This window comes from Lucilia sericata, unplaced genomic scaffold, assembly GCF_015586225.1.
Source record: "Lucilia sericata isolate MDLA Ls3-8-SP2 unplaced genomic scaffold, ASM1558622v1 Contig001201F_arrow, whole genome shotgun sequence".
In the NCBI taxonomy this organism is placed as follows: domain Eukaryota; kingdom Metazoa; phylum Arthropoda; class Insecta; order Diptera; family Calliphoridae; genus Lucilia; species Lucilia sericata.
The window spans coordinates 48,277-74,632 of NW_023995164.1; the positions used below are offsets into that span (position 1 = coordinate 48,277).

Here is a 26,356-nt window from a genome sequence, read left to right on the forward strand (position 1 = left end):
CCCCCAAAATTGTGGACCAAATGGGTCAAAAATATATCCATGCGGTTGATAGTAACCCCTTAAAGCCATATTAAGCATAAAACCATGCGATTCTAAAATTTGTGTATCGTATAATATGATCAAATATGAAATACAGGAAAAATTCGCATACTTTTGTGAAGTAGTTTCATGGACTTTTTTTAAAAAAGCACAACTAATTTAAGTAAATGTAAAGTTTCCAATTTTTAAGGGGCGTGATATCAAAACTAAGGACTATCTAGACAATATAACAAATTTATTTATTTATTTTCCACACAAAATATATTATTAAATTTGGTTTCTTTTCATAGTTTACATAAATTCGAATACTTATGAGAGACACTGTATGTATGTATGTATTTCATCATAGCTTAATAAGAGTTTAAATGAGCATATAACAGGTTTATTAATTTTTTTATTATTAATTTTTTTTTTTTGGAAATGTATCAAGATTTTGCAGAAGTCAAAGTTGCTATCAAATTGTGGACAATTGCTGGAAGGAAAGGTAACACATTCTTAATATTTTTCTTAGAATTTGAAAAAACACATACAATAGTACCTGTCGATTCACTGTATCGCCATATTCCCATCTTGTTTTGAAGTGCTAATATTGAACAGAATTATACAACATTTTAAGTAATTTTAGCTCGGCATTTCACGATTTGAGATAAATCTTATAAGAAAACATTAATATGAAACCTTCCAACCAATATGCAAGAAAATACATAATACTGCAGGTTCCGACCATTATCGAGGACCCACTGTTATATAAAATTATTTTAAAAAATCCCCAATTTGGAGACAAATCCCTACATAGGTACTAATTATAATTTCTTATTAATATAACAATATCATAGTAAAAATAGGATTAATTTCATTTTTTGCACAAAACAAAATTCATAAAATTTTAAATACCTAGTGTGTAAACTGCCTTTCTATATTTCACATATTGTGAAATATGCATAATGTATTATATTTTATACTGAAGAGTAGAAACCATTTTTGATCGAGTTTTTCCATATATGCAAAGACAAGTATTTTTTTTTTTGCTTTATTAATAAAATCTTAAATATTTATAAATTACAAGTTTTCTATGTTAATTACATGAAATTACGCACAGTAAAAAAATTAGTTTGTTAATTGCAACATTTAAATTGAAATTATATTAATTTTTTCTCCAAAAACAAGAAATAAATAAAAAAAAAACCTAAAACTATTTACAAGAATTCTTCACACCAATCGTTGAGACAGTTGTAGCAATCGGAAGCTTGTTTGGAACTAGCATTACATGTATCTTTCATCCATTCCTTAAAAAGTTCTTCGTCTTTTTTCAAGACTAAATATTGACCCAGCACTGTATAAGCCTGTAAGAAAACGATAAAACACGGTTAGATTCAAATATTATGTACAGTTTTAGAGTCATTGACAAAAAATATTTCATCATTTGTCAAGATCAAATACACACACTAACACATTGGTACAGCATTCAATTACCATATACAAACAAATAGCAACTACACATTTCCTCAATTGTGTTTTGTATGGAATTGGCAAGTTGTGTTAATTAAATATTCTATTTATTATACTAGAACTTACTTTATCAAAACCAGCTTCTATTAAACGTCCACCTAAAGTTTCTCCTATGCCCGCCAGATCCGTGACAGGTTTATCGCTCATAGGTTCGGCGACGAAATTTCTGTATTTTTGAGATGTGCCCGACATGTTTCTGTTGAATTAATTACTCAATATATAATTCTTCAATTGTTTCCAAGACGTTGGTTTTGTGTAAAGTTTTTGAGTTGTAATATTTTATTTCACAAAATTCCCTTTGAGAATGACGCACTTTTTTCTTGCACAAATAATAGCTGCTTGTTTATGCACAGATGTCTAAAATGGAAGTAAAATGATGCTTAAACTATCAGAGTTGTTTTTAATAAGTACTTACGTTTGTTTACATACGATACAAGCAACCGGCGGCTAATTGAGCAGCTGGTAACTTTTCACGAGCCACGCCGCCGCCGAAGGTATCGGCTTGTCAGCGGCTAATTTCGCACCCGATTTCTCGGCTGAGTCGAATTTTTTAGAGTAATTTAATTTATGTAATAAAATAAAAACGACTTAGCCGTTTTATTTTGAGCCGAAAAATAACGGTGTAAATCCGATAAGCCCCCGGTGCCTATAAATGTTACCCATTAGCCGTGAAAAAAAGTGATCGTCTTGCATCTCTGTTCACCAGGGATGGAAATGAGATTTTTTTCAGTATTTAAAAATGTTTAAAGCGTCAAATATTACCACAGTAATAGGCTTCCATAGCTGAAACAAAAAGTTGTATTTTTAAATTTTTGTTTTTTGTGAAGTCGACATTATGTTTTTGAAAAGTCGACGTTTCGACTGTGAGTTTTATGAAGTTTCCAAATGGAAGAATTTTGGAAAGTTTTTAAATATTTTTTTAATTAAATAAACAATTTTTCGTATCGACTTCTTCCGATTGTTTTTCGACTTTTTCCAAAAGGAAGAATTTTGGAATGTTTTTAAATATTTTTTTAATTAAATAAAAATTATTTAACTCAAATTATTTTAAATTTTTGGAAAACCCCTTCAAATTTCAATATTTTGATTTTTTCGACTTATGCCGACTAATAAAACAACAAAAATTTTTTTTATTAAAAAAAATATAATTTAGTTCACATATTATTTTATTATAAATTCGTTTGGATTATAATTTGTTAACTAAAATTACAAAAATTATTTAAAAATTATCAAAAATGTTTGCGTTAATTACTAAATTTATATTTCACAATTTATGTAATTTAATTTTCTTTAATTTATTTTGCATTATACTAAAATATTTCGTATATATTACGAAACAATTTCGTGTTGCAAAACAATGATGCATTCGTACGGCATTTTCGAAAATATTAGGCATGGATTATTTTCAGTGTATTTACAATTTCAGTTTCTGCAAGGGTTCTAATCGTTTTTTTTTTTTAAATTCAATGTCGTAATAGTAAAAATTTTCTTAGCCTATTTCACAGTGGTAGGTTCATTCATTAACAGTTCTATGTTATCAACATTGTAAAATGCGATTTGGCACCCTACCGTGAGTATTGTAACAAATTCTTCAAGTTTATTGATAAGTGCGTTGGTTTATTCGAAAGCAATTACATTTTTTAAATACAAAAGAATTGGCTTATTTGAAATTAAAGTTAGTGTTTAAAATAGAATTGACAATTAAAGTCGAAAACGGTACAAATAAATTAAGAAAATAAATATAATTTAACATTAAGGCAAATCAAAATCTTAAATATCTTTAAAAATGTGTAAAATAGTAACATTTATTATACAACTGCTGCTAATGGACATTGTTTTAAACGGTAAGTTTAGTTTAAATGCATAAATATGTATATAGTTTAAGTATTATTTTATAAAAACCAGGATCTATTTAGTTTAGTCAACTCTAACAGAGACTGACTAATAAATCATTGTGTGTTGAATGATACATACAGTGTCTCTCATAATTATTCGAATTTGGGTAAACTATAAAAAGAAACCAAATTTAATAATATATTTTGTGTGCAAAATAAATAAATTAATTTGTTATATTGTCTAGATAGTCCTTATATTTGATATCACGCTTTTTAAAACTTGAAAAATTTGTATTGACTTAAATTAATTGTGCTTTTTTAAAAAAAGTCCATGAAATTGCCTCACAAAAGTATACGAATTTTTCCTGTATTTCATATTTGATCATATTATACGCAACACAAATTTTAGAATCGAATGGTTTTTATGCGTAATATTGTTTTAAGGGGTTACTATCCACGGAAAGGATATATTTTTGGCCCATTTGGTCCACAATTTTGGGGAATTTGTACCCTTTGATATTGGGACTCAAAAGACCCCTCGGGGTATCTAAAAATAATATATTTTGTTACAAGAATCTGTATTTAAACGTTCCAAGATAAATTATTCGGATCATTCTTCTTTCGCTAATTCAATATATTGGAACTTAAGTCCATTTTTATAATACTAGGATCAACTATTTTCGGGGAAAGTTTTCTGGTATATATTCTTTTAGATATCAGCTTTTATACATTTTAAGTTTTCAATGTGTTGTGGAAGTGTACAACTCCAAAACATGCCTCGAAGAAACACCATTCAAAATAGTAAAATCATTATTTTTATATACCAATGGCCTCCATGCTGCATGGCACGATATCATTATGATCACATCAAAAATGTTGATATGTGTTTAAATATTATTTACTATGATCAAATTAAAACCAAAATTTAGGACTTACAGTGTTATTGTAACGGGCAACATAAGCGTGAAAGTTACGAGTAGTAAAAACTGAAATCTACTATATAGGATGACGTTTTGTTAAGGCATGTTTTGGGGTTGTATACCGCTATAATATATTGAAAATTTAAAATACATTAGTGCCAATATGTACATGAATATACACTAGACAACTTTGTCGGAAAATATCGTCCCTAGAGGTACGAAAAGGGACTTATGATCCAGATAATTCAATTAGAAACTGCAAAACGATAGCAAAAATACATCTTGGAACGTTTAAGTACAGATCCTTATAACAAAAAATATTATTTTTAGATACCCTATGGTTTCTATTTAATTCCAATATTAAATTTTTATAAATTACAAATATAGCCAAAAATCGCCATTTTAATGATATTACATGAAAAGAGGGTACAAATCCCCCAAAATTGTGGACCAAATGGGTCAAAAATATATCCATGCGGTTGATAGTAACCCCTTAAAACCATATTAAGCATAAAACCATGCGATTCTAAAATGTGTGTATCATATAATATGATCAAATATGAAATACAGGAAAAATTCGCATACTTTTGTGAAGTAGTTTCATGGACTTTTTTTAAAAAAAGCATAACTAATTTAAGTAAATGTAAAGTTTTCAAGTTTTAAGGGGCGTGATATCAAAACTAAAGACTATCTAGACAATATAACAATTTATTTATTTATTTCCCACACAAAATATATTATTAAATTTGGTTTCTTTTCATAGTTTACCTAAATTCGAATACTTATGAGAGACACTGTATGTACATAAATAATATAATCCCTTATCATAAATTTTCCAGTTACAATACTGACCTAATTTTAATTTACATTAAGTTTAAAACCTTAATGTAGCTTTCAATTAAATTAATATTGTAGCATTAATCATTAAACACCACTAATTGAATAATTAATCATCTTTGTGAAACAAACCAGTTTCGTATAAAGATGTTGTTCTCATTGAGTTATTGCAAAAAAGGACTTAATAATCCAATCATAAAAAAGTATTTGTAGTTTATGTGAAAAGAGTGAAAATAAAAAAAAAGTTTTTTTGAAGTTGTTTCGCCATAATTTAACATTCTACAGAACATTCTTCTAAAGACATTCAATAAAGCAAGAAGTACAATTTCTTAAAAAAAGAAAGTAGTGAAAATAAAGTTAAATTCATATAAGAAAAGTGATTTGCGAATTAAAAAAATATAATTTTGAAAATTATTGCACAAAAAGTATTAAAAAACTAGTAAATATTAAAGAGTTTGGTTTACTAAACGGGGATTTGTAATTAAGGCATTATTCAAAGACTTAAAAAAGTACCAAATGTAATAAATTTGTTAAAAATAAAGTACAATTTTATAAGTTTTGAAGTTTTAAAAAGTCAAGAAAATTCTATTTTCTTTCAAACCCGATTCCATACATCGATGTCCCCACTCAAGTTCCGAAAACAATGATTCATTTTTAAAACCTTCACTTTCGTGAGAATGGTATATAAAAGTTTGTCATTCCGCTTGTAATTCTATAATATAATTTTCCGAACTTATAAAGTATATATGTATGTACATATGCATATTCCGAGTCCTTACGGATAGCGGATTCGATTAAGAAATGTGCGTCAATATGTATGTTGAAATTAATTTTCAGAAGACCTAACCTGTAATTTTGCGAGATTCAAATCTTTAATATATTATTAGATATACTTTCCAGAAGTTTCCTATTTAAAAAGAGCAAAATTGGTCCATAAATAATGGAGGTATAAGAACAATTCCGTAACAACCCATAACCCATGAGTTTAAACTCATTCTTGATTAGAAATTTCTATACTAATATGTTTGCGACACTTTTACGGGTCCATTATTTGTTTATTTCAAAATTTATAAAATGCAAATTTCTATAAATATATCGAAGCATCTTGAATTCCATTTTTAGAAATTCCAAATTGAAATAATAGTAAATATTGAAATAAATTCAAAATAATTATGGCTGGCATTACCTCAGCTCACTGTTTGTGTAATATCTTCAGTCCTTGTCGCAATGAATTATCTTCAACATTTGTATTGATCCAATGGCTAATAGGAGGAGTTTCAACAATATTAAATTTTGTAAAACCGGTTATGCAGTTGTGTAATGAAAAACTGAACCATTTTAAAGTGCTTTCAAATTAAATTATTTTTAATTCCTTTACATATTCTAATAAAAGTGGGCATACGAGCACAAGTGGAATTAAATGAAGAAGATTACAATGATACTTGGATGTATATGCCCGATGGAGATGGTAAACCACAGGTCGCCTATTTAGTAGAACCACCGCCCGAGGATAATCGCAATGAAGTACCAAACTAGTACAATTTGAATATTATGGCGGGTAGGAAAAGTATATAGCAATAAATCGATCTAACTTTATAAATAATTTTTTCTTTCCTATTAGCTCCAATCCTGATACCCCAGTAATAAACACCGTTCCTTTGGAAGACAATGAAGTCTTTTCTCATTTACGTGCCAAACGTGATAGTTGGGAGGAAATGGCTGAGAAATTTAATCCTAAATTGGATACGAAAATTTTAGTACACGGCTGGAAATCAAGCACCCAAAGTAATTCTATACAATCTATTAGAGGAGCCTACATGCAAAAGGGTCATATTAATGTTTTCGGTAGGATTAGCAAATATCGGATAGATTTTATAAAAAATAAATTTAAAATATTCAAAACAATTTTAGCTATAAATTGGAGAGATCAGGCAGATAATATTTATTATTTAAGACCTGCACGTTATACGGTGCAAGTAGGTAGAGCTGTGGCTAAACTTATTGATTTACTAGTGGAGGAGAAAGGTGCCGATCCTATGCGTATTCATCTTATAGGTCATAGTTTGGGTTCACATATTATGGGCTATGCTGGTTCTTATACTAAATATCGTGTGGGAAGAATTACTGGTTTGTAAAGTAAATATTTCTAAAAAAATCTTTTTAAACAAAATATGTCATTTCCGATAGGTTTGGATCCCGCTCGTCCTGCTTTTGAGGACTGCATTGGTCCTGAAAATCATTTAGATCGTACTGATGCCGAATTTGTTGATGTCATACACAGTTGTGCTGGCTTTTTGGGCTTTAAAAATCCCATAGGTCATGTCGATTTTTATCCTAACGGCGGCCATCCTCCCCAACCCGGTTGCACTGAATTAAGTCAAATCTTTAGTAAGTAGAAAATTCTTTAAAAATTTCAAATCTTTGAAAGAAATGGACATTTTAACAACAAATTTTAGCTGGTTGCAGTCATGGTAGATCATATGAATACTATGCTGAATCGATTAATAGTGAAAAAGGTTTTTATGCCACCCCTTGTACTTCCCTCTTTGATATTAAAGGTGAAAATTGTACTGGCACTAAAATATTAATGGGTGATCCTGTACCTAAAACAGCCGAAGGAATTTATTACTTAAAAACCGCCAATAAACCAGCATTTGCTCTGGGCATGGAATAATCTTTGTTATTGCAAATTATTTTTAAGATTTATAAAAATCGTGTTTAGTTATAGATCGGTAAAACGAACTGGTATATTATAATCCATACTGGAAAACTTTTTTTTATAAAGAAGAAAGTGTTTTCGTATATTTTTAGATATAACGATCGAAATCTATATAAAATTATATCAAGATTTCGTTTGATATTTAATTTCATTCAATCACTTTGCCGAACTATGAATGTTTATTTTAATTTAATTATTAAGTTTTTTATGACTTTATTTCATTATTTTGTTTAATAAAAATGTTCTTTTGTGTGTAAAAAAAGTCGTAAAAACAAATTCCATATTTAGTCCAAAAAAAGTATTTAAGGTACGGCATAGACGAAAAAGCGAAGATAGTGCAATTGTCTTGATTTTTCGAATTCTTTGTTTTGAAGTCGACATTCGTATTATTACGTCTTAAATATGTGAAAACAAAAGTATAAAGAATTAATTCTTGTGAAACTTTTTTTAAACGATTTAGCAAATACTATTACGAATCTCCTAAAAGCTATTGAGATTCTCAAAAATATTAAATATGTACTGTAATTGGACGCCTTGAAAATCTTTTTTTTAAATTATTATGTTTATAATTACTTTATTTCTTCTCTTGTTTAATAAAAAATAATATGTTGGTTGTAAAAAAAAGTTGATACAAAACAATTTAAATACATAATTAATCGGAAGAGACCGACTTTGAAAAATAAATACTTGTAGTTAAATGTATTAAGGGATCTGGATATTCGTTTTAAAAAATTACCATTAATTCGAGTGTTTTTTATGTTGGGACTTAACACAATCTAAACTAAAATTAAATTATCCCTGTCAAATGAAAAAACAAAAAAGATGGCAAGTTTTGGAATAATCAAAGCTTAAGGTATAACATCGGTTCTTCTTCTTATGATATTACTGCTAGAACGTCTATGTTCACTGTTAATCACATCCTCTGGTCTAGGTTTTATTTCGTAATGCATAAAACCATCAACATCATCCAATTCCTTAGAGGAGAATTTTGCCAACATAGTACCTCGTCCAGCATAGGGCGGTACATATTTGAATGTAGAAGCAGCCGTGCCACCAACTGGTATTTCAGCAATCTGTTTAACAAAAACTACTATACAATTTTTTTGGAATTTAAAAAATGTTCTTGAAACATACCTTAAATCTCAAAGGTTTATCTATACCAGGACCTTCTATATAAAAAATACCCTTTTTCACCGGTATGGGTAAGGGATTGGTTAAACGCACTATAACATCTACAGGCTGTTGGGATACTATATCGCCTTGGAAAGTGAACTTAATATCAGGTTTACGTACACGGAAATCATCTTGAGCATAGTATTCATAATCGGTGTTTTTGACAACAGCAGAGCAGGAAATATTAAAAGAGGCCTAAGAATAAAAGAATAGTAAAGAATATTACACATTTTTATGAAAATTAGTTATTTCTCACCTGTGTGCTCAATTTCTTGAAATACTCCTCAAATATTACTTCCATGCGCACATATTCCGTTTCTCCCGGTTGAATTTCTACCTCAAATCCCATAGACTTGACCTCTTCGTTATTAATACCAGTATACAAAACTGTATCGCAATTCAATTGACCGGTGGCCGTGTGTGCTTTGTCTTTCGATTTATTTGTAATACTAACAACCACGGTGAAATTTTCACCAATTTTAATGTCATCTCTTAATAGCATATCGAATTCGACCTCATTGAAAGTATCGTTCAAATAATAACGACTGAAAGCATGACGGGATTGTTTTAAAGCTTTCAGCATAATATTGCGTTCTTCATCGGTTTTCTCTTCGAATTTATAGGAGCTAGTAACATCTTCACGTTCCCATTTTAGCACTGCTTTAGTACTTATTAGATGTCCTATGGCTAGGGTATCTTTACGCAACATTTTTATGGGTTGGAAGGGACCATTGTAACGCCAGTACACCTTATCGGCATTAACTTCAGAGAATACAAAACCGCAGTCGAATGGTCTTAGGATTTCACCATGTTTTACTGCAGCCACGGAGGCAGGGCCGACTCGGTACATGTTATCAGAGGCCTCTTGTGGAGTAGCATCCACTGCCTGCCAGCCATCATATGATATACCATTTTGTCCAACTCCTAGATCGGGACGTGTCATCCAGACTTCATTCCAAACATGATAGTTCCAAATCGAGTCAGTAGTTTCAGCATCCATTTTTTTATTATTCTGATCAATAAATATGTCCACCGTCAAGGAGGCTTGGGTATCATGAGCAGATGAGTAGCAGGTTATTATACGTGAAGGTATGCCTAGAGCCCTTGCTATGGTAGTGAGAACACCAGAGAAATTCCAACATTGTCCATATTTTACAGGCTTTTGAGTTTTATAAAACTGTTGCAAGATTTCGGTAGAACCCATCCATTTGGTGGGTGCAATGCCACCAGAAAAATCGTCAGTCCAATTGCCCAATATAACACCATCATCATCCACGGAATTAACGGCAGCCGATAACGCTCTTGCCACACGCACGGGATCTCCCCTATAAGCAGCCGGCACACGTCCCACAGTGCCTAATAATTTCAAAGAACATTCCAAAACATGTCTTTCAAACTGCCCCAGTTTCCATACCGAAGGTCTTAGACGATTATAGGAACCACGCCATATAAGTGTAGTATCATGCATTACATATTCCTTACGTTCATCACGATCTGCGAGATAGACTTGATCATCCGGACACCAGGGATTAAAAAGCACATAAATGGGCACTGGCATGGTAAATGACTTAGAACCATCTCCCAACAATTTGGTATCAATATCTAATTTCCATTCCGTAACAGGACATGTTACAGCCGGTTTGATTAGCACTGTTAATGTACTACCCTCATGTTCCTCTATACCAGCACCCCATTCCAAAGGATCACCCAAGAAATCAATACCGTCCCTGGGTACTATACCTACTAAAGTACCATGTCCAGGACTAGGTTTTTTCTCATCAGCCACAGTGAAAATAAAACTTACGGCATCACGACTAGGACTAAAGGGACGATTAAAATTCAAGGTTAATCTAAATGGTTCACCACGTCGAACAATGAGTGCGTCTTTGGCAGCATAAAAATGATCTGTATGATGTTCATTATGATTATCTTCGCGGTGTAATTCCACAGTGACCACTTTTAAAATTGCATCACTTGATTCGTCTATAATAAAAACGTAAAACAAGTTAACAACATTGTTTGTGGTAGTGATTATTTCTATAAAGTATCGTTCAAAACCTATTACTTAGCTTTCGAACAATACTGTATTTTCAAACTTAAATAAATTATATAAAATTGCATCTTTATTATTATTGTTTACAATAAAAGTCAAACTTTTTATATTGGGCCAAATGACACGTATTTAAAGCCCACATTCAAAATGTACATATTTAATAGGTGTTGGTGACATGTATTATAGTTTTTGATAAATATTTTGATTTATGACAGTTATTTGTATATTTTTTAAAATGTATTACTTAAAAACCCAATAATTTAATGAAAGGTGAATAGATTCTGTATTTTTTGTAATAAATATTATTTAATTTAAATATATTTAAAAAAACTTTTTTACAAATGTAACCATAAACATTTAAAACAACCCTCGTATAAGGCCATAAATTCTGTTTACTTTATTATTCTTTAATAATACATATTTTTTATGGTTTAAACTATAAAAACATATTTCTTGTATGTTTTTGTTATAATACAATTAGTGAAAATCGATCACTTTAATTTTAAAATAAATAAAAATTGAAATAAAAAATATTTCTTTTAAAATAAACATATTTTGTGGAAATACATTTTGTATATGTTTTTAAATTTCATTTTAACAAAAAGATATAAGTTTGTTTAACGATGACCTCATGCTTTACGGATGCAAATTCTATTTTTGTTTATTAATTGTCAAGTATTCGAATCAATTTATCCCAATACACTTTGAAATAAAATAAAAATGCCCAATCATTTAACCACACAGTTTTATGCCTTACATTTTTAATCAAATTACAGCCATAGATACAATTTACTAATTGCTAGATGAAATAAGAACATAAATATTAAGTATTGTGATTCAATTGTTACAAATTAGCAAATGTCTATAAATAAAGATACATACATATGTACATATCTACATATGTACATACATACATATGTATGTATTTATTTGTTATTATTATTAATAATTTGCATTTATGAAGAAAATGTAGTTCAAGTTGTTTGAACTTCAATCAAAGATTTTCAATATGTATCATGAAATGTTTAATTAACAAATTTGTTTTTGTACATATGTGTAATTATGGATATTTGACCTTTTTGCGATAAATCATTTTAAAAAAGTATTCATTGATTATGTCTCAATGTTGGAAAGAACATTTCACCAATAAAATTTGGAGAATTTAGATATAAACCCCACGTTTCTATTGTTAAGCAAATTTAATTGTTAAAATAAAAAAGACAAAAATCAACCAAAATTTTATAGTCATTAGAATATGTTGAAGATAGTTGTTTATATTCAGAAACTTTAACAGATTAAGGCCCATTATCTCAACGTCCGGTTATCGTTTAACGGACCGGTTAAATTAAGACATTGAGGTAATGGGGGTAAAAATAATCCAATATAAAGTTTGTACTAATCATACATATACATATAACAACACTAGTTTCCAGGAAGAAGTTCCATCAATAACGGAATGTCTTAATTGGCTTTAGAATAAATATGGCGCCAATAACTGTTTACCGACAGCTAGAAGTCTATTAGGGCGATATTGGATTGTAAGATTGATTTAAGCGAACACTCTCACAGAGTTAAGCATTGCATCATATGGACACCGACAGCGACTTTAAAGGGAAGAGAACTCAAGTTAGTCACCTTAACGAACGCCAAACTATTCGACTCAACGAGGATGAAATGTATAATATGGGCGAGAGAATTCCATAAGGCCTTTTGGAATAATGAAACGATGGTTAGAACCACAAAGATTCAATAGAGTGACCCTAACGAGAGCAGGAAAGTCTACTCAGTCTGAGATTAGTATAATGATAAGTATTTAAAGTGGACACACAGGATTATGGACACAACTATATACAATTGAATGTCCCGATTCAGACGAATGTAGAGCTTATGGTGAGGACAGTAAAACTCTGTAGCTTTCTTTATCATTGTCAGACTTTCGTCGAAATTAGATTAAAATATCTTGGGACTGATATTATTCCGAATATAACAACTCTCACGAACACTGTTTGCAAAATTCTTAGGAATTTCGTCCAGGAAACTGAATTTCTGAATATCGGACGTTAACACCTTCATTGATCATAGTGATCATAAGGTTTTTACCAAACTTAATATGAAAAGGAGCGCACAACAGGCCAGATAGTGGCCAAGGTGTATTTCATCAGATTTGATGTTGTGTACATCCTTCTAACAAAATGTTAAAGGAATTAAAGATTCAATTCACTGATCTTATTATTTAGATATTTACTTCAAGATTTTTCTGATTTAAAATTCGCCAAATTTAATACTCTCAACTAGTTTTATCTCTTTATAAAATTAATCTTATTTTTAGTGAAAAAGTTAATGGTTTAACCACAATTTTCCATAAAATCTGAACTTAAATTTATCATTAACTATTGCTATTTTAATTACTTTTGTTTTTACATATAATTTAAGTGGAAACAATATATTATGCAATTGCAATTAAGACCTACAGTCAAAATTATTTAATTTTTGGTTCATTCTAGAGACAGTTTTTAATTTCAAGATCAGAAATTAACTTAATCTCTGAATGTTCTATTTGACATACTGGATTATTTTGTTTGTTAGTTTAAGAGGCCAATAGAGGAGAGTTAAACTAAGGTAAACAGCTGATGGAAAAATAGAATTTTTTATGAAAATTACATAAACATTAATCTACTTATTTCGTAACTTTAACTAAAAACCAGTAAGATTTCAAATGTTTAATTTAGTACTTTTATTAAACAAATTTTGAGTAATAATTTGCAATTAATAAGTTGGTGTTTTTATTATTTTTTTGCTAAAAATTTTGTATTTTGTTTTTAACATAATTAATATTTTAATCTTTATTTCATGTTTTCTTATACTTTAAAATATTGCCTTTCTACCAAAACAAGTAAAATTTATTAAAATACAGTAGAAAGAAATTCGTAGGCGTGGGAATTGAATTCTCTTTTAGTTTTGCCAAAAAATATACATTCATATTAAGAAAACAATTAAAAGATAAGATTTATACTAAAAAAGATGACGTCTCCAGTGAGACAAGTGTTTTTTATGTGTGCGCTAGAAGGACGTAGAACTTAAGAGCTTAAAGATGATTCATGATCAGTTATTCTTAAATGGCGCCTTCAATTAGATACATATGTTCTATGTATGTGTGAACGCGGAAGTGCAGGGCATCACTAATTATTTGGTATTGAAAATCGGTAAAATTTAACAAAATAACACAATTCAACAAATTTTTAATACAGAGACCAAAGTATCCATCTCATTAGATTTTCCAGATAAAGTTTGAAATCCGTTGTTGGCAATATTTTTTTCTATAAAAATACCTTTTGAATTGTTTAAAAATCTTTTGTATTTGCTGAGTTATCGCAAATAATTAGAGGGTTTTCAAAGTTAAAGTCTAGATATCTCGAAAAAAGAAGAAGATATAAGAATGGTTTAACCTTTATTTTAAAGCCGATAGATTGGACTTTGAAATGACATAACAGATTTTATAAATAATGGTATCTGCGCGCTTAAAATCTTTGAAATTTGTACGATCATAGCAAAATGTCCGCACATTTGTTAAATGTCTGTCTTAAACCCGCAAATTCATTAATTGCATTATAATGTATTTTGTAGGAAATGTTAATGACTTTAAAGTTATTATTTAAATATTGTTTTTCTAAAAATGTCTATGTTTATTAATATTTAAATTAAATTTATTAAATTTAAAGATTTCAATTAACAAGACTAATTAATAAAAAAAAATATTGAAAAGAAAAAATCAAAGTGTTTAAATTAAAATAAAAATGTACTAAAGTTTGAAACAAAAACAAAATTCTTTAAAACTTGTTTGACAACAAAAAGATAACAAAAAATAAATATTGACAAAAACAAAAAATAAACAAATTATTAAAGAATAGATGAAGTCACAAGCCCAAAAAACGCGTAATGTACTTAAAACACACACACTTTTAAACAATTATAACAACATAGATGATCAGTGATATAAATGTGGGTTCAAATATATAGTTTTTTTGTTTTTAATCTACGACCTTCAAATCACCATTAAAACTATTTAAAAAAAAAAGAAAAAATCTTACTTTCTGAGGCAGGACGTATACTACGATATGGATTAAAAGGACGTGGAGGTTGCCACCAACGATTTACCCAAGTGGGTACATAATTTGAATACCAAGTTGTCATGTTAATTAATATCAAATGGAAATTTGTAACGGTTTATTTCATATATTTTTTATTTATTTTTTAACACATTTATTATTATTTTATCTAATTTTTGGCATGTAAAATATTTTGTATTTGTTTTTTTTTAAACTTGTTTAATAATGATTTATTTGTATATATATTCTTTTTTAATTTTTATTCACACTCAACAATCTTCCGCTTAAGTTCTACTCTGCCGCGATCGTACTTATTAACTGAATTGTCTAGTACCACAACAATATCTAAGTTCCCTCAATGTTTGAGGGTGTTCCAAAGTTAAACAATAAAAAAAATCTGAGAGAGAGCTAACTTTTGTTTTCATTATAATTAATAAAGTGTGTGTGAGTGCAAGTATAATTAAGTATTTGGCTAATAAGAATCAAAAGAAACGCTAGCAAAAAAAGGGTAATATTACTCATTGATTTAGACAAAACGATCATTGTACTCTTCAGCTGTAAGAGATGTTATCAATAATACAACAATACAATGATGGGAGAGGGCTGTCAGATAGATTTTTTTGTTATTTTCTAATTAAAATATAAAATAACTACTTTAAAAAATAATTAAAAAACTGGCTAAAAATATGAATTTTTAAAATTTGTCTGCAATTTTTTTTTAGGAAGACAACTTTTGATATTAAGGTATATATTAAGCAATAAGTGGAAATATGGGCTCGGAAATTATGATGTGATAACTCAAATAAAAATTATAGAGAAACTATAACATATGTACATATATAAGAAATTTTATATATTTATTATTCCGAAATTAAATGAACTAAACAAATTTCAAAATTTGTTAGTTTTCCACGTTTATATATCTTAATAATAAAAAAATAAAAAGTTACGATCAATATTAATTAGAGTCCAAAATAATTGTCAAGATTGGATTTTTTAAAATCAAGTCAATAGAAAATCATGATCAGGGTGTAAAATTAAAACTCTACATTGAAGTCGATATATGTACATTAGGGTTATAACTTTTGCACAATTTTTGGATATTTAAAATCGGCCCTATCCATTCCACATACAGCATAAAAATATACGTCGAAAAAGTATATTACTTTTTCCCGAGCGTTAAAAAAGTTTTCGATATATATTCTAAACTTAATTTGAATTTTTTAATACAAAACTGGAATTGATGTAAAGTAGTGCCATTGTTTTACCACGACATCTATACGATGAAAACTCAAGAATAGGGACGGCGGTTGACCCCCCTTTCAAAATTAGCTTCTAAAAATTTATATTATACTATTAAAAATTCATGAAAATTTGTTTGTGAATGGTTTTAGAAAATCGATTTACCGCGGAAGGTTTTTGCACCAAAATGACCTGAGAAACAAGTTCGTTATCACAACACTACTGGCTACTACGTAGTGATAAGGCCTAATTTTGGTTATTACCCTAATGTACATATGGCCGATGCTATAAGAGTTACAAATGAAGAAATTGTAGTCGTAATTTTAATCTAATGTTAAGTCAATATAAGACCAAGATCGGTTCCAGAAATGAAGTCAATATAAAGGTATGAAAGGAGAAAGTAGTAAAGTCGACATAAAGTCTTAATTAAGTCAAGATTATAGTAAAATCAGAGCCTGAAGTGAAAATATACATACACCCACCTTAAAGTATACTAATCAGCTCAGAAACACTTTAAATTTGGCACATACTTTCCCCTTGGCCTATTGAAAATGGTTGAAATTCGTTCATTATGTCACCTAGCCCCCATACAACCGTATCCCCCGAATAGGGCTCTTGAGCTCATAATCGGCACAGCTTAGTTGTGTACAGTCTAAATGTTACTACCGATTTTTTCAATTCACCGATTAATTCAATGCAAAGTAAGCCAAAGCATTAAGTTTTTTCAATATTTTTCAGAGAATAATTTTAAAGAATGGAAATGATTTTATCATTTACGAAGATTTTTCATTAAGTTCTGAAAATTAAAAAAGTTTACAAAAACTATACTACTGAGAAAAGACATTTTCTCCCCGATTTACATTATAATTTGTATAAAATACTATAACTATAACTTTCAACAGCTATTAGTATTTGATTCGATTGAAGTAGAATATGAGTAGTTTTAATATTTCGAACACATAACAATTAAATAATATTAAAATCTATAAAATTGCATAAATTTAATTTTTTTTTTTTTTTGCATTTTGACATTTGCCAAAGTTATACTCCCACTAGTTTATACTATTATTTTGTTGTCTGAATTAAATTTAACATTGTTTATTTGCGCTCTTATTTCTCAGTTTAATAACAGCAATTAAAAACACGTATTAAATAATAGGTATAGCGGCTAAAAATAAGGTGCGAATACTGTGCATGAATGAAACCATATTTAAGTAGATATAGTTTCAAATAAATCTTTGTTTACATTAATATAAAATTTATAATTACAAAGTATAAATATTTTAAAAATTACCTACTGCATATTTGTACACATACTAAGAAAAAAATATGTGTAACATTTTCGTTTTCAGATCTTCATTAATGAAAAAAGTTCGTGCTGCCCGTGGCAACACAGCTTTGACCAATTAATCAACAAAAATCTGTTTTGAACTTGATGGCGTCATCGTTAAAAATTACGTCTTGAATACGAAGACGTATGTATTTGTACAATGCAACAACCCAACATTATAAAATTCATTATATACACTAATAATAGTTTTTACTTTTGAGTATTTAATCACTTATTTCGTTGAATAAATTTTGTAGTGTTTGATGACAAATTGTTCGTTCCTTTTTTTTTAAATTCGTCACTTTAATTGTAATTTTTTTATATGAAACATTGCAGACGCCACTTTTATTGTTGGAAGTTCCCAAAAGTATTATGATGATATTTTTGTTTACTTGTGTTTATACATATGTTTATTATTCTGCTAATGAAATCCTTGATTGGAATTTTGTGTTCGGAATCTATAAATGTGCAAAATGTTTGAGTGTCATCGAAGTGTTAACAGAATTCGCCTAATTAACATAAAAACTATTCCAAGTTTAACAAATACATATTGTTAAATACAACGTGCGTGTTTTAAATCGACACGAGTTTAGTTAAATGCAGTAAAAAAACAAGTAAGAAATTATAGTCGGGCGACCATATAATACCCTACACCTGTTACAAAAATAAAATGTGATTTAGTTTTCATGATAAAACATTTAAGTTGAATTGCACCCTGCCTTGAGTTATACTTAAGCCATTTATTGTTGAATAAAATTGTGGACATTTTAGTCAAATTTTGAAGGGAATTTGTATAGGGGCTATGGTCAAATGAGACCCTATAATTATAAAATTCATGCGAGTCATCAAGGCCAGTATAGAACTTGGTTTTGCAGCTTTTTGTCGAGATACGAGTATATTAAACATAATTATAAACTTAAAATCCCTATTCGTCGGGTTCAGTTGTATGGGGTCTAAGTGAAATAATGGACCGATGTTAACCATTTTCAATAAGCTTCGTCTCCGGTATCATAGAAGAACATCTGCCAAATTTCATTGAATTATCTTCAAAACTGCGACCTGTAGTTTGATTAAAAGGTTTACAAGCCCTATTCGGGGGTTCAGTTGTATGGGGGCTAGATGAGAAAATGGACCGATATTAACAATTTTTAATAAGCTTCGTCTCTGGGACAATAGAAGATCATGTGTAAAATTTCATTCAATTATCTTCAAAATTGCGACCTGTAGTTTGATTACAAGGTTTACAAGCCCTATTCGGGGGCTCAGTTGTATGGGGCTAGGTGAAATAATGGACCGATATTAACCATTTTTAATAGGCTTCGTCCCTGGGACAATAGAAGATCATGTGCCAAATTTCATTGAATTATCTTCAAAATTGCGACCTGTAGTTTGATTACAAGGTTTACATGGACGGACGGATAGACGGACGGACATAGCTAAATCGACTCAGAAAATGATTTTAAGCCGATTGGCATACTTTAAGGTGGGTATAGGACCAATATTATTGTGCGTTACAAACATCAGCACAAATCCAATATACCCTCCCCACTAAAGTGGTGTAGGGTATAATAAGAAAACAAAAACAAAAGTACATCAAATGTTTAATTAAGAAGATCACTAAATTAAGATTTAATTTTTTTATTAAAATTAAGCTGATAGGCTATAAAGTTAAAAAAATTTCGAACTTAAATACAAATAAACATTCGAAAAATTGTACATTTCCTAATTTAACACACTATTTAAGGACTAAATGTATGTAGTGAAAAGGTAAGTGAAAAGGTTTCGATCATTTAGGATCCAAGATATATAAAAAACTTCTCTAAAGCATGTTCGATAGAAGTACATATTTAAGATTTGGATCCCGAAGATATGTTCTTCAAATGTTTCTATAAAAAATATATTATTCTCTTTTTTATGATAGTATAATGTTTCTAATACAATGATTAATGTATATCATTTTAATATTATTTGATTATATAGGCATCGTAAAATTAACTAAAACATTTTTATTAGGAATTTTTAAACCTAAGATACCTGTTTTGAAAACGATTCATTGTTATAAAGTGTTTATTAAAAGGAATTTGCCTAAAATGTTTATAATACCTATTTGTACAGGTGTTTTGATTTTAAAATTATAATTTATTTTAATAATTGAAAAAAAAAAAAAACAAGAATTTATAGATAACATGTTTGTATGTGTATCCAAATATTTAACAAATACTATTCGGCAGATTGATTACGTGTGAATAATTGCCTTGAAGTTAAAATTTTTAGTGAATTGAAGAGACAATTGAAAACCTTTAAAAATATCTATATATATATCTATCTATCTATCTATCTATCTATCTATCTATCTATCTATCTATCTATCTATCTATCTATCTATCTATCTATCTATCTATCTATTTCAATAATAACGTTATGTGATTTTAATTAAAGTTTTTAGAGATATTTTAGGAATTTCAACAATGTCATTCATTTTAAAAAACCTACACTAAATAACCTAATGAATAATTTTACAACAGTCTAATGCAATTAATTTCTTTCAAATTTTGCTACTCTAATAATATGTGTAATTTATTTAAAACAATATAAACAATAAATTATTCTTTACAATTTCCTGATTTAAATTTAAAAAACATATGTATGTATTTTTGAAAAAAATCTAATTGAAAAAAAAAAAAACTAATAAAAACTTGTTCATATTTGTACGTATCTCACCTCTTTCATCTGTTTTATAATCCATCATACGTATGGGTGTTTCGGAAATTTCTTGGAAACACATGTTTTTCAAACAATTGCAACATTTCAAATCAATATTTCTTTGGGTTTCCACTAATGAAGACACTTTATTGCCCATAATTATTTATGTGTTTGATTTTATAAATAAATTTTGAAAGATTAGCACGAAAAGGCAATATAAATTGTGTTATTATACAATTTATTTTATTTCAATATTTTATTTTTTAAATTAAAAAAATAATTTTTAATTTCACTTTATTTAAGTACATTCCCGCTTGTTAAACACCTTTAAGTATTTTGCTTAATTTAAACTTCTTTCGTATTATACATTTTTATTTAATCACTTGTCTTTTTTATTTTGTTTTAACGTAAAAATTTATTTATAAACATTTTAATATTTGTTTAATAGAAACCATTTTAAATGAAGTCATGTTATAAATTGAAAAATTAAATATAAAATAAGCATTATCTATCTTTCAGGTTGAATTTCATTTTTTATAGAAACACAAAATTCTATTTAACGTTTTGTTTATTTACATTTGTATGTATATGAGGCATCGCTCGCTGTCTTCATTGAAAGCTTAGGCTTATTTGAGCTTCTTGTTGACCTTGTTCTTCCAAACGATAGCCATTCTAGTTATCACAAACACTATGGGGGGAACGTATGCCAATTGTCAATTATTTATATAGGTATCGTTATATGTATGTCTATTAAATATTTTTGTCTACCAAATACTTTAAGGGTTCTGTTGTAAGCCGTGAGTAATATACTCCTACATACGTAGATTTACGATTTGTTGAAAAATATTATTTGTATTTTATGTAAAATATTACAAGAGTGTAGGAGAACAATCAATAGCAAAGAAAAATTATAACAATTAATACAAATATTCGAAAGAGTTTATTCTCTAATTCCGTTTGTAATTGTTACAATAAAATTTTGCGACTATAAAGTATTTAGTCTGTCTGTCCGTTTGTCGGGATCCAATTCTTAATTAATTCTATCAGCTATGCTTTCTAGATGTTTGCTATTTAATATTAGCTAAATTGATCCATAAACTTTTGATTTTTCCAGAATTATTAACATATATCAGATATATACATAAATGAATAAATTTATTTATTCAATATGAATGTACATACATATGTACATATATCAAAAGAAGGACCTTTCATTTGATATACATTATATACATGTACGTATACATATCAAATGTGTCCAAATTACACAAATTAAAATTAAATAATTCTAAATAGAATTCATTCTTTCTAAGCTCTGAATGTATGAATGTAAAATGTATATACATATAAAATGTATATACTATATTTATATGTTTTTTAAACTTTCCAAATAAAATGCATAATTATACATTTTTTTATACAAAAATTTAAAATAATAGTTTATAATTGACAAAATATTTTTTTGTATAAAAGTCGATATTAATAAAGGTGATCACATTTTTTTGTATAAAAGTCGATATTAATAAAGGTGATCACATTTTTTTTTATTCATTTACTTATTTTTTACCTCTGATGACCCAATTAGAGAAAGATGTATTTGAGATAATTATATTTAAAAATCAGAACGATTTTTATAGCGAATGTAGCACTCAAACTATTTTTAAAGTTAAAATTTTCTCAGCTATTGTAGTGCTCTTGGAGATGTCCTTTATTTAGTTAAATATACATATGTTTATAAATTGATCATATAACGGAACCCAACGCCGTTTATTTTTAAAGTGGCGGCTTAAAATCATCAACGATAACAAACATTTCTTTCTCTTTGTAATTGTTATCGAAAAATATGGTACATTAAATTGCAACCATGGTTTTCGGCTTGCATGTGCCTGTCAACGTAAACAGCTGTATGTTTTTTTTTTGGTAATAATCACAAAAAATAATAAATTGCATGTATTAAATAATTTAGACAAATTTTTATTAATAAAAAACTAAATAAAATGTCCGAAGCATTGGAGCAGCAAACAGATGAACGAGAAGCGTTACAATCTATTTATGAGGGTGACGAGGCTTTTAAAGAAATTAACAGCACCACTTTTCAATACAAGGTTCCACCACTATGCATAATTATAATAACAATAACAACAAAACTAAACATATTTTAAAATATCTTTATATTCTAGTATGGAGAGGAAAACAATTACAAATCATTTTTGGTTGAAATAAAATGGGGTGAAAATTATCCAAATGAATTGCCCACCATAAATATGGATACATTTTACAATAGAAATCTGTAAGTTGTAAATAACATTAAAACTTTAAAACCTAGTGATGACGTTTTCTATTTAAACAATACATTCTAGAGTGGCCCCAGTTAAATTAGCAATTCAGACAGCACTGAAAGAAGAAGCCGAACAGTGGTTAGGTTGTGGCATGACCTACACTCTCTTCGAATGTTTGAAAGAACGTATAGATGAGCTAACAGCAGAACAACCGGAACATGCAGCCGTTCAATCTATAGATTTGGATAAGGTAGGTGTAAGTGCAATACAAATATCAGATAATGCCGAGGCGGCCAAAAAGGAACCGAAAAAAGAACAGCTTACGAAAGCCCAGAAACGTAGACAATGGGAAAGAGCTGATCATAAGGGAGATCGTCCCAGAGGTTGGGATTGGGTGGATATTGTAAAACATTTGTCACAGACAGGCTACAAAGAAGAACAGAATGCGTCAAAGAATACAACGCAACTGTTGCAACCATTAAATAGCTGAAAATATTTTTTATAAAAAATAATGATAGAAATTGCTGAGACTCCAGTTTACTGCCTCAAACTTTATTCACGATATATATTTTTTTGTTAATAAACTTTGTTGAGTACTAATGGAATCAACACTTTTAATAAAGTTTTAGTAAATTGAAATGGTTTTAAAGTTGCACGTAATTAAAATGAATAAAAATTAGAAAATTTTCTGAGAACTTTTCACGGGAAATAACAAGCAATTTACTGTCCCCAAGTAGTTTAAATTGAAGCCAGTACTAGGGCCTGTATCTCTAAATAAGAACGAATATTTTTTGCATATTTTATATTGAAAAGAACAATAAATTTTCGAATTTTTTGTTGCTTTCAATATGATATAGGAAAGAACTTGCACTTGATGCATTAGTGTTATTTGTGTTAAAATGTCCTTAAACTATATTTATTTTTTTACATATCTATGTATGTATGTACATCAAAGCTCTAAAATAATTCATTCCCTAATTATTTTTTTGAAATTGAGTTATATTTTAATAAATTAACAATTCTTTGAACTCATTCCCTTTGGATGTAGTTGAATGAATAAAAATGAAGAGTTGAAATAAAAATAGTTCTCGTCAGTTTAAAAATAAATCTCGTAAAAATTATTTGTATAACGAGAGAAATAAATAAAATTGTACATATTAAGAATACAAAATTACCTACTATCGTAGACAATCACGATTTTTAAAAATCCCAATGTTTAATCTTTCTATTTATTTAAAATTGTTGAAAATTTAAAAATAACTGATTTTAAGCCGTCGCCGTTAATATTTGTCCGCGCAGGTATTCAACCAATTTGAACGGAGTTGCCACTATTTTACAAGCAATTTTTTTGCTTGTAAAATTAAATTTTTCATAGCAGTAGCTGTAATAATGACCATTTTCTGCACAAAAAACGTACGTAAAGAAAGTTTTCTATATAACAGAATATTATACAAAGATTTTCATATAACAAACGCTAATACGGGCAATTCCAGTAGAAAAGTTAATTTGAGACGACAATTAAGCCGCCGCCGGTATTTTCTACAATAAGCCGTCGACAAAATATGGTTGCGTCGCCGCCGCTGAAAATTTTCATCAGCTTGTATCTCTGACCACGAGCGAAGCACGTTGTTTTTGTTTGGATTTATTTTTTAAATTCAATACGATTTTGCTTGTGGTAATAGAATAAATAGAATAAATTATATTCTAAAATGGATACTAACGATAGTGAAAACCTTAAAAATGAATCAACAAGTACTGAAGAACAAAGTCATCGACCTGTAGAGCCTCAGGTAACAACGGACACCAATGGGGCAGAAATTAAAGGTAAAATTGTGATTAATTTTATAATAAACAGAAGAATTGTAAAGAAAGTTAATATTTTACAGAAGAAGAAACTACTGCCACGACAAAAGAAACTATAGAAATATTGCAAGTAGAATTGATTGCTCCTCGAACTGAAGAAGCTGTTGACACTAAAATAGCTAATGAGAAAACAAACAACATCAGCCATGTGGAAGAATGTAGCGAAAAGAAGCAAACCCCACAAGAGCAGGCAACAACAATTCAAAACGAATCTGTCGCCGAGACCAAATCTACTAGCAATGAAATGGAGACAAGTGATGAAAATATACAGACCAGTGAAACAAATGAAGCTAATACTGAAGAAACCACATTTAACACTTTGGAGTCATCAAATCAACAACCAACCACAAGTGGTCTCGGTTTATTAGCTCAATATGATTCCGATAATGAATCTGTAGTAGAAGTTCCAATTGACCAAGATTATCGCAACCAAGTGGTTGAGATTGATTCTGATAGTGATTCGGATGACAGTAGTGATTCGTCAGATGTTGAGTATCTAAGTGAGTTGCGTAAAACAATTGAAAAACGTATGGAAGTTGTCGACGATGACGACGACGAAGATGAAGACAGCAATACTGGCAAAAGAAAGAATACACCAAGATTAAAAGTAAAAGGTGAAATGTTGTTAGAAGATTTACCCCCCATACAAGATTTGCAAATAACAGTGCCCGAAGATGAGTGTATAGAGTTTGGCAAAATTCACTCAGTTGTTGATCAATTGCTTTTGGTTAGTGCTTTACCCAATTCTATTCTCTTAGATTTGGGAACAGTAATATTTTTGGAAAAAGGACAAAAAGTTTTGGGTGAAGTATTCGATGTGTTGGGACAAGTGGCAGATCCTCTATATTGTGTGCGTTTTAATTCAAATAAACAAATCAAAGAGAAACAAATTAACGTAGGTGATGTAGTGTATGTAGCTCCTAAAACCCAATACACACAATATGTGATATTATCCAATTTAATGAAAATAAAGGGTTCCGATGCCTCATGGGAAAATGATGTAGAACCTCCACCGAGATTTTTAGATTATTCCGACGATGAACAAGAACAATTGGCCAGACGTCAGTTACGCAACAAAGACCGGCCTATGGATAATGATGATCCCACCAAAAAACCCAGAACAATGGAAGATGAAGATGCTAGCACAAATAGGTATCAACAGTCGAATAACTCACAAAGGGGTCGCTACAATGAGCAAAGAAATAATAATAGAGGTGGTGGCAATAATAGACCACGCTACAATGCGCCACCTCACCACAATCAACAAAGAACTCCTAATCCTAATCATCATCGCAGCTCTTGGCATTCCAATTACTATCCACAGTCTTATCCACATCAGCCTTCTACAGCTAATTATGGCATGCCACCAGTTCATAATCAGCCACCACCTTCTCAAGCATATCTGCCACATGTACCCATGTATGGTATGCCTCCTATGCATAACATGCCATATCCGCCACCAACACAACCAGCTCAATATGGGGCACCACCCATGTTACACCAACATAATCCTCAGCTAATGCCAAATACATTTAGTATAAGACCTCCTACACTTCATGGACCTCCTCCACCTCATATGGCCCACCATCAACAGTACTCATCAACACCACCTCCACCGCCTGGAAGTCAATAAATCTTTTAAACATACCATTAATCTTTAGCAGATCAAACTAAATTACGCTACTAGAGTGTATTATGACTTGAACTTTTGATTATAAATAAAAATCATAATTCTTTTTGTAAAAAAT

General features: G+C 29.3%; 5 protein-coding genes across 6 annotated transcripts; 3 read left to right on the forward strand and 2 right to left on the reverse strand.

The window, feature by feature from the left end:
• Nucleotides 1–1,055: 1,055 nt before the first annotated feature.
• LOC119610460 (barrier-to-autointegration factor) lies at nt 1,056–1,962 on the reverse strand. The gene is made up of 2 exons (XM_037965682.1): nt 1,615–1,962; nt 1,056–1,382 (listed from the first exon to the last, which is right to left on the reverse strand). Exons 1-2 carry the CDS (start codon nt 1,738–1,740, stop codon nt 1,236–1,238), a joined length of 273 nt encoding a protein of 90 aa, XP_037821610.1. The 5' UTR covers nt 1,741–1,962; the 3' UTR covers nt 1,056–1,235.
• A 4,276-nt stretch (nt 1,963–6,238) lies between these two features.
• Nucleotides 6,239–8,000, forward strand: LOC119610461 (inactive pancreatic lipase-related protein 1). The gene is given in 7 exon segments (XM_037965683.1): nt 6,239–6,457; nt 6,534–6,668; nt 6,671–6,698; nt 6,762–6,985; nt 7,052–7,267; nt 7,328–7,528; nt 7,597–8,000. Coding segments are annotated over 7 exon segments (1,167 nt in total). The 5' UTR covers nt 6,239–6,312; the 3' UTR covers nt 7,815–8,000.
• A 416-nt stretch (nt 8,001–8,416) lies between these two features.
• On the reverse strand, nt 8,417–20,788 carry LOC119610459 (annulin). 2 transcript variants are annotated; one of them, XM_037965681.1, is made up of 4 exons: nt 15,174–15,519; nt 9,289–11,015; nt 8,994–9,227; nt 8,417–8,932 (listed from the first exon to the last, which is right to left on the reverse strand). In XM_037965681.1, the coding sequence occupies exons 1-4, from the start codon at nt 15,274–15,276 to the stop codon at nt 8,708–8,710; spliced, it is 2,289 nt and encodes a 762-aa protein (XP_037821609.1). In that variant the 5' UTR covers nt 15,277–15,519; the 3' UTR covers nt 8,417–8,707. The 2 variants fall into 2 exon arrangements, with proteins under 2 accessions (XP_037821609.1, XP_037821607.1); XM_037965679.1 differs by lacking the exon at nt 15,174–15,519 and adding an exon at nt 20,485–20,788 and having other exon boundaries at nt 8,418–8,932.
• Nucleotides 20,789–22,332: 1,544 nt separating this feature from the next.
• On the forward strand, nt 22,333–23,345 carry LOC119610465 (RWD domain-containing protein 4). The gene is made up of 3 exons (XM_037965687.1): nt 22,333–22,571; nt 22,647–22,756; nt 22,827–23,345. The coding sequence occupies exons 1-3, from the start codon at nt 22,464–22,466 to the stop codon at nt 23,233–23,235; spliced, it is 627 nt and encodes a 208-aa protein (XP_037821615.1). The 5' UTR covers nt 22,333–22,463; the 3' UTR covers nt 23,236–23,345.
• A 1,008-nt stretch (nt 23,346–24,353) lies between these two features.
• On the forward strand, nt 24,354–26,355 carry LOC119610454 (H/ACA ribonucleoprotein complex non-core subunit NAF1). Its single transcript, XM_037965674.1, has 2 exons — nt 24,354–24,569; nt 24,632–26,355. Exons 1-2 carry the CDS (start codon nt 24,455–24,457, stop codon nt 26,239–26,241), a joined length of 1,725 nt encoding a protein of 574 aa, XP_037821602.1. The 5' UTR covers nt 24,354–24,454; the 3' UTR covers nt 26,242–26,355.
• The last annotated feature ends 1 nt before the right edge of the window (nt 26,356 follows it).